The following is a 9,409-nucleotide window of genomic DNA, read 5'->3' as shown; positions in this document are numbered from 1 at the left end:
ATAATCAATACTCTTACCTCACACATATGATGTGTAGTCTTTGAATCGGTGCAAAGAAACATTGGTATAGATTCGAGCCCAATGGATCATGCTATTCAATCTCGTCCAACATTTGTCTTCCAACATTATGCCCAACTCCTCATAGTCTTCTAAATTTTGCACGCAAAAGGTTCTCTCTTTCACCACCTTGAAATTCTTGACCATAAGGTACTTCTCGACATGTGCTTCAATGGAGAAATGAAAATTTGGGAAGGTTTGAGTGTCTTAAGGAGGAAGGGGTGCAAATGAAGTTGAGGCTTTGGTCAGTTGGCTTCTTTTGGATGCCAAAACTTTGCACGAGAGTTACCCAACAAAAACAATAAAGTATGCAAGAAAAGTGAGTAGAAAGTGAGTAGAAAAGATTGAGAAAAGCATGTGTATGGATGAAAATGCCAGAATAGCATTTTATTGACCCTGTAGCGTGCAATCGTGCCTACGTTTAAGTGCATTGCAGCATGATGTACAACGGTAGGTCCAAATGATACTTTCAACGTCTCTTTCCCAATGTCTATATCACGCCTGATTTACCATCATCGCGCGTGCGTTGAGGCTTTATCACGTCAGAGATAAGGACATCGTGCGCGCGTGAATTCCAGATGCTTTCTCTTCTTTTCTCTTGTACTTTTTCATGTTTTGTTCCAGTGGGTTTAGTATATGGATTATTCTGCCTCTGGACCGGTGCTTTACCCTGCTGGGCTCCACTGGGGTTGCTAGTCCCCTTATTCTCAAGGTTGGAATCCCTGGTTGCTGCACTCTTTTCCTTGTGCCTACTGATACAAAGTTATTCTGGGGCGAATACCTAAAATGTGAGAAATTTCTAGGGGATTCTCCATCAATTATGCCTTCAAAGCTAGACTGTATGCCTCTACCATTATCCATATAGTTTGTAAACCCATCTTCTTTTGCAAGGATCCCTTTAAGCCACTGATGTATCGATCCACTTTCTGACTTTATGATTTTCCCAATTTATTATGCTTAGAGAAACGTAGAAACTTAATTATGTATTTTGTTACAGTTCTCTTTCCCTGAACACCCTCAGTATACATCTTATAAAGAATTTTCTCATAGTCCTCTAGAAAAAACCACTCCATCATCAATTATTTCATTCTTCGCCAAGATCTGACCGACCCTTTTTGCCTCTGTCTCTGAACAACAAGTTTATCCCACCAAACATCAGCAATACTCTTCGGCCTGATCACCGCCATCTCAACTTGCTTGTTCTCGGGACGCCCATAACGTCGAATAACATGTCAACGTCGATCTTCCAATCTAGAAACTCCTCCACTCCCATCGTTCCGTAGAATAATGGAATGTCAGCCTTCACTCGATAGTCATGGTTATTTTGTTGATTCCCATGATCAACCTCTTCCCCGTAGTGTTCTTCTTCTTCAGAACTCAAATTTTTCAGCAATAATAGTACGAGTATTTCCACCCCGTAGAACCCTAATTGGCTCCCTTCTCTTGTCTCTTTTCTGGTTCTCGTTGTTGTTGGCGTTGTTCATCTGAGTTGTTAAAGTCATCATTTGTTCGGTCAAAGAAGTCAGAGTTGTGGTAAAAGCCGCAATAATACCAGCAAGGTCTACTCTGGTTAATGATTGATCTCATAGTTGATCAAGCTAAGAAAATAAACATGAGAAAATCTGCTCTTATGCCACCTAAGACAATCAGAAACACTAGGGATTAACAAACGCTAAACCTAGAATGAGAATACATGATTGCAAGCGTAACACCTATCCGATAAACTCTGGAATCCACTAGATAAATAAAATACTAAATTTTATTATATCAAAAAATGATCATTGACTCGCGCCAAAAATTTTAAATACAAAACCAAAAAAATCTTAAAAGACTTTTAATCCAAAAAAAATCCTAAAATGTTTATATATATATATATATATATATATATATATATATATATATATATATATATATATATATATATATATATATATATATATATATATATATATATATATATATATATATATATATATAATTGTAAAAAATATTAAAATGATGTTTGAGTTTCAGGCCAATAAATTTTCCAATCGGTAATACGAGATTTCCTAGAAAATGCATTTCCTATCGGGTATCTCAAAATGAAAAATAAAACAAGGTGGAAAAATGTTGACCATACAAATTAAAATAATCATTCAATTATTTTATGAAGTTTGACTATCCGTTTAAGAATTTTCTTCCGTCAATAATTGTATAGACTTTGGCCTTAGTAGTTAGTTGGAAGGTTCCTAAAATCAATGAATTTTATTTGAATAAGTTTATTGTTAACAAAACGAAGCTTCTTATGAAATATTTAATCCCTTCATCTCTTCATCATCATTATTATTATTACTATGTTTATATATGCAATAATGATAACTTATATTAATTTCAAAACACAAACTTGTTCTCATATACTATCTCACTTCACAATCACCTCTATTGATTTTCTGGTTTGATGCTGGTTCGAAGCTAAGAGACATCGTTTCTGATCTACGCAACATGGGTGAGTTCCAATTCCTTTTTTACATTATAATTCATGATAATAACTTTATTTTTATATTTGTTTAACTTAATATTTGAAAACTATATGCTGATTTAGATGTTTCTGTTAATAAGACTTTGCAGCAGGATATATTGCCAAAGCACTTTTTCGATGTGGCGCTACAGTGTTCCATGATAAATTTGAAGGCTTTATGGAAATAGAAACAGAAAAGGGTAGGTTGATTTCAAATCGAGAATTTGTGCAAGTAAAAGAAACAGACATGCTCATACAAGAGATGGAGAATCTCAATTTAGAAGCAAGAGGAGCACAAGGGAATGAATTTCAGAAATTGGTGATAGAAATAACTATACTCAATATGAAATGCGAATTTGACCCGTTTTCAATTCAAATTCCAAGTTTAGAACAATTCTCTTAAAGGAATATCGTTTGTTTTGAGTGGCACTGCAAGATGATAATTCTTCTATCATTGGATTGTATTTGTTACCTCTAATCAATAAAGTATTTTCTCTACTCACCCAATAAGAAAGAAAACAAGTCATTCGGGTTGAAGAAGAGAAGCTCATAGCTCACATCAAGTAACCCTACATGAGAGGTCGTTCTCAAGAAACCCTAGAAACTATTGTACCAACCAAAGAAGGGGAACCAAGATTTGCACTTACGGTGACAAATTGGTGTTAGAATTAGATTAATAACATTTAATCAAAGCATGCTCAAAATATTATAATATATAATTTAGATGCGGAAATCAAGCCTCTATAAAATTAAAGGATCCATAAAAACAATTTTGAAATATTTGAATCCTTTGAAAAAAAATCCCTTTGATGATAATCCTAAAATTCCGAAGTTGATGACTTTTGTGGTTCTTCTCTACTGATACTCATTATACCTCAAATTCTCTTCACATGGGGAGAAGAGATAATTTGTTTGTGTACGGTATATTGGGGACCGTAGCCTCATGGTCAATTAGGATTCTCATTATTCCTAAATGGGTCATCATGACATTCACTCATATTTAAACTCATATTCAATATTTAATTAATTAAATAATTTCTAAATGAAATATAATCAACCTTTTAACTTTATTTGATCACTTAATTATTTAAGGCACTTAATTGATAAAATAGTTAATGTAATTAAATAAATATATTTGGCCACATAATTATTGGAAGAGTACTATAATACTAAATTATTAAAATATTCCAACAATCTCTCACTTGACCAATATATTTTAATAATTATATCATAATTCTTTAGACGCGCATCTAAATACTATTTATCTTTAGATTTTAACTTTACAATCTAGTCCACCTCATACATCAATAATGAGACCACCACGGCTGCCGTCACTGACATGTAATGTGATGGAACCCCGACGACCATCATATCAATGCACTTGATGACACAGATCGATATGGATGAGTGACATGAAAATTTCATGCAATATGATCTCTAAACCATGCATATTTCCAACTGGTCCTACTTAAGTCTTTAGTGAGATCAAACTGACGTTCCTTAGGTACAATTCAAAATCACAATATTTGCACATAACAAAAAACATTTGATATTGTTATAACAATAACACTTCATAAGTTTTTATTTCTGCAGAAAATTAAACATAACATAAAGTTTGTACCAAAACAAAACCAAAGTATAGAACATAGAAAATTAAGGAAAAAGACTCTCACTAATCTAAGGCAATCTCAAAACCAAGACCCATGTGACCAACATGCCCATGAAAAGCCTTAGGTGTCAAACATTTGGTAAGTGGGTCAGCTAGCATAAATTTGTCCCTATACGTTATATAAAAAATAATTTCTCCTGAACTCTTTATTTCACAACAAGATACTTGATATCAATAAATTTTGATGTTGTACAACCCATATTGTTGTTGGAGTAGAGCACAACTGCACTATTGTCACAATAAACCTTCAAGGGTCTTTCGATGCTCCCAATGATGTGTAGGCTTATGATAAAGTTTTGCAGCCAAATTACATGATTTGATGCCTCAAAGCAAGCCATAAACTCTGTTGTCATGATGAAGGGAGCCACTAAAGTCTATTTGAAAGACTTCCAGGATGGCTCCTCAAGCCAAGAGAAAGATCTAACCAGATGTGGAATGTCTGCTATCCGGGCATCCTGCAAGATCTGAGTCAGAACACCCAACAATCTCCAAGTTATCTGACTTCATATAAGTGAGCACAAAGTCTCCTATTCTCTTTAGGTAACACATGACACGCTTTACTGCTATCCAATGCTGCATACCAGGGTTGCTTACATAAGAATGCTAAGTCGGGACGGGTGCAAACTTGAGCATACATAAGACTTCCCATAGCTGAAGCATATGGAACCTTATGCATCTCTTCCTTTTCAAGATCCGTAGTGGGGCACTATCTGCGACAAAACTTGTCTCATTTAGCAACGGGTGTGTCTCTTGGTTTACTATCTTTCATGGAGAATTTATCTAGAACTGTATCAATATAGCTCCTTTGTGACAATCATAAAATACCTCGAGAATGGTCTCTAAGTATTTGAATTCATAATACAAAGGAGGTGTCCCCAAGATTTTTCATCTCAAATTTATTTGTTAGAAATCTCTTGGTTTTATGCAATGAGCCTATATTGTTGCTTGCCAAAAGGATATCATCTACATATAGTACCAAGAAAATGCATTTACTCCCACTGAACTTTTGGTATACACAATTATCAATTGGATTAGCCTCAAAATAAAATGAGGATATTACTTGATGAAATTTGTAATACCACTGACGAAAAGCCTGTTAAAGTCCATAAATGGATTTGTTGAGTTTGTAAACCATAGACTTTGGGTCTCCTGATATAAATTTTTCTGGTTGCACCATATATATTGTCTCTTCAATGTTTCCATTTAGAAATGCAGTATTCACATCCATCTGATGCAACTCTAAATCAAAATGAGCTACCAATTCCATCATGATCCTAAGAGAGTCTTTCGAAGAAACTGGAGAGAAAGTCTCTTTATAATCAATTCTTTCCTTTTGAGTAAAGCCTTTTGTGACAAGACGGGCTTTATATCTCTCAATGTTACCCTTTGAATCTCTTTTGGTTTTAAATATCAATTTACAACCAATGGGTTTATTTCCTTCAAGTAATTTAACGAGATCCCAAACATCATTGCCAGCCACCAACTTCATCTCATCCTTCATGGCATCAACCCACTTAAGAGAGTTTGGACTCCGCATAGCTTGACTAAAGTTGATAGGGTCTTCCTCAGTCAAACCAATGTAGTGCTCACATTCCTGAAGAAATACAACATAATCATCTTAAATTGCACTTTTCCTCTCTCTAGTGGATCTTCTTAATGGTGGCTCTTGAGGTTGTTGAGTTTGAACAATAGATGGTTCTTGAGGAAGAAATTTGTATTGTCTTGTTCTTGAGTGATGTTAGGAATAACATCATTATTTATTTCAGGATCTGTTTATGAAACAAAGACAGGTATAAAGACTTTATCATTGTGAGAAACAGTTTCTTCATCAAAGACAACACTCCTTATGCTTTCTTCCCCTTGAAACTCTGTCATACGGTGAACTGACTTTTGTGTCTTTGCTTTGGAAAGCAAATGTCGCGGATAGCAAGAGTCGTCACCGACTTTTCTTTTATCCAATAAGGAAAGGCGGAAAAGAACAGGAAAGACCTTGATTAGATTTTGGGTTCGGGAGGTACATTATACAAAGGGAAGGTGTTAGCACCCTTTGTATCCATGGTTATCCATGGGCTCTTAATTGCTTAACTCACTTATGTTTTCCTTGTTTGAGAAAGTGTTTGGGAAAATGTTTTGAAAGGAGAATTTAACTTTGTAATGATTCTTGTATGAATGTATACAAAGTGTTTATCTCGTTTGATTTTGAAAGATGTTTAGAAAAATATAACTCGGTAATGATTCTGGTGCGAATGTATACCAAGTGGTGATTTTCTACAAAAGATGTTTTTGAAAAGTATGAGGTGTGAAAAGTATTTTAAGCCGTGAGCAAGCGTTTAAGAGTCATACCTAACCAAGGTCTTTATAGGTATTTCCTATCCTTAGGAGGATAAAACTGTCCTTACTATTGAGAAGTAAGTAGTCTTATCCTTTGGATGTAAAGGGACATCGTAGGGTCGTCGATTGGTCATTGAAGGCAACATTTGTAAGGATACCTTAGCATTCGAAGGGACGATCATCATTTAACCGTAGGCTACCACGAAGGGTCATCGAGGGACAAAGTCATGTATTCGAAGGCAACATTCGAAGGACTATGATGATTTAACCGAAGGGTCTTCGCTAAGGGTATCCTTACATTCGCGGGACATGGCCGTAATATCGTAAGGCAACAAAGAGAGGGTCAAGGTCATATATTTAAAAGCAATATTTGTAATCAGTTAGGTAATTAGGATGAATCTCCACAAGGGTATCCCACAAATAAAGTGGAATACCTAGCAAGCTACCTTCTTCGGGAATATGTGAGCCCTCATAAAATTCAGCAAACAGGTCAGAATAACAAATGGGGTGCAATCAATAGTTGCACCGAACAAAGGAATCGCAGCAGTAATAATGTCAGGCAAATAATACACAGCTATGATAGGACATGTCAGATAAACACAGAACAGAATAGAAAAAAAATCAGCGACTGTCATGTTCGCTACTGCCTCGCCTAGCGAAGGCTTGGCGAGCGCTCGCTACATGTTCGCTTAGCGATGTGCTAGCGAACGGCTGCGGGTTTGGATTTTAATAACAGTACGATTTCAGCAAGCTCCAAACCCTATGGCATCCATTACAGAAATTACATGGTTAAACATTCAAGACATCCATACATACTTAGATCCACATGCAAAACCTAAGATATATTTATAAATTCAATCATTATGTCACATGTAAATTGGGAGCATAAAGCGGTAGTGGTAGTGCAAACCTGTTTGCAATTGAATTGCAATGTTGAATTGGCAGATCACTCTTAGGGTTGGTGCCGGATTGAGTTGGGCGGAGGTAACCTTTGTGCCGATGAGTTTCCTTCAGGGTTTCCTTTAGGGTTGCTCTGAATTCTCTTGGTTAGCCTCCAGGGTTTGCTGTCTGTGTGGGTTTTGTCTTCTCCTCTTTTTTCTCCTTTCTCTGTGTGAAATTCTGGTATTTATAATAATTTTGTGACCTAATGGGCTCAGAATGAAGCCCAAAATTTCTGGTATTCGCAAGCTTCGCTAGGCGAGTGGTGCAGCAAAGGGTTCGCTAGGCGAAGGATTTTGCTCGCCTAGCGAGCAAGCCAGTTTAAGTCATTTTCTGGATTTGGCCACCTGCGTGCTGGGTCTTTGTTCCTTTAAGATCAATGTCTTGAAAAATGAGTTGGAGTGCTTTGAAAAATGTCCTGAAAACTTAACGGGCAAATTTTGGGATATGACAGCTGCCCCTGTTCAATATTCTTAAACCGAGAGAGTTAGAATGGTATGTATGCCATTCGTGGTCTGGAGGTGGAAGATTATTGAACACTTAGAATGCCCCAAAAATTTGCGCTTGTTAGTTGAAAGTTAGTCTTGATGGAGATGGGCTTAGAGATGCCATCCAGAAAGTATGATGATGGGCGTCATACATTAGACCATATCTGAAGACATGGGCGTCATACTGGGTCTCACGCTGCTGGGGATAAAGGATCAGAATGGATCATACGCTAGATCGTATCTAAATTGCAGAATGAACCATCCGTCAGGCTGTATCTGGAGAGGTAAAGATCAGAATGGATCGTACGCTAGATCGTATCTGAGCAGCAAAATGAGCCGTCCATTAGGCGGGTGACTTCACTGGGGATGAAAGATCAGAATGGATCATACGCTAGATCGTATCTGAGTAGCAGAATGAGCCGTCCGTTAGGCGGGTGACTTCACTGGGGATGAAAGATCAGAATGGACCATACGCTAGATCGCACGCTAGATCGTATCTGAGTAGCAGAATGAGTCGTCCGTTAGGCTGCATCTGATGATAAGGGATAGTCATACGCTAGACTACGCTTCAGAATGTACCGTACGCTAGGTAGTATCTGAGGGATAAAGATCAGAATGGATCGTACGCTAGATCGTATCTGAGTAGCAGAATGAGCCGTCCGTTAGGTTGTATCTGGTTAAAAAAAGGGTAGTCATACGCTAGACTACACTTCAGACTGTACTGTACGCTAGGTAGTATCTGAGGGGATAAAGATCAGAATGGATCATACGCTAGGTCGTATCTGAGTAGCAGAATGAGCCGTCCGTTAGGCTGTATCTGATGATAAAAGGGGTAGTCATACGCTAGACTACACTTCAGAATGTACCGTACGCTAGGTAGTATCTGAGGGGATGAATATCCAAATGGGTCGTACGCTAGACCGTATTGGAATAGTTGAAGGAACCATACGTTAGGCTGAATCAGAATGAACCGTACGTTAGGCTATATCTGATAATATTTGTATATGTTGTATTTGCAATAAATGTCTAGGATGGGCTTAAAGATGCCATCATTAGGAGGATGTCAGTGAAGGAGAATTGCCATCCAAGGCGCAGCGGAATATAAAAATTTCTCCTTTAATGATCCTTACGAATGAGCATGATCAGTGATAGAATCGTTACCTCTTGTGGAGATTCAAACCTTTGGTGCAGATCTCTGACAATGATCAACCTTTGATACAGATCCACGGGGCGATCACGAACGTTGAACGATGACAACGTCTCTACTCAGTCCACACGAACGAATTCCTTCAATCGCAGTGCTAGCTGTTTGTGAGTGAAGGCTTTGAATGAGAGAGAGAGAGATACGAAATTCCAACTCTTCAGTTGTGTTGTCTGGAGTGAGAATGCTTCTACCCAAGGGGTTCTATTTATAGAACCACTTGTGTG

General features: G+C 37.2%; 1 protein-coding gene across 1 annotated transcript; it reads left to right on the top strand.

Moving 5' to 3' along the window:
- Positions 1–2,373: 2,373 nt before the first annotated feature.
- LOC127117699 (uncharacterized) lies at positions 2,374–3,056 on the top strand. The gene is made up of 2 exons (XM_051047792.1): positions 2,374–2,542; positions 2,656–3,056. Exons 1-2 carry the CDS (start codon positions 2,539–2,541, stop codon positions 2,955–2,957), a joined length of 306 nt encoding a protein of 101 aa, XP_050903749.1. The 5' UTR covers positions 2,374–2,538; the 3' UTR covers positions 2,958–3,056.
- The last annotated feature ends 6,353 nt before the right edge of the window (positions 3,057–9,409 follow it).

The sequence above is a fragment of the Lathyrus oleraceus genome, chromosome 2 (genome assembly GCF_024323335.1).
Source record: "Lathyrus oleraceus cultivar Zhongwan6 chromosome 2, CAAS_Psat_ZW6_1.0, whole genome shotgun sequence".
In the NCBI taxonomy this organism is placed as follows: Eukaryota; Viridiplantae; Streptophyta; class Magnoliopsida; order Fabales; family Fabaceae; genus Lathyrus; species Lathyrus oleraceus.
This window is presented reverse-complemented; position numbering and strand designations above follow the sequence as displayed.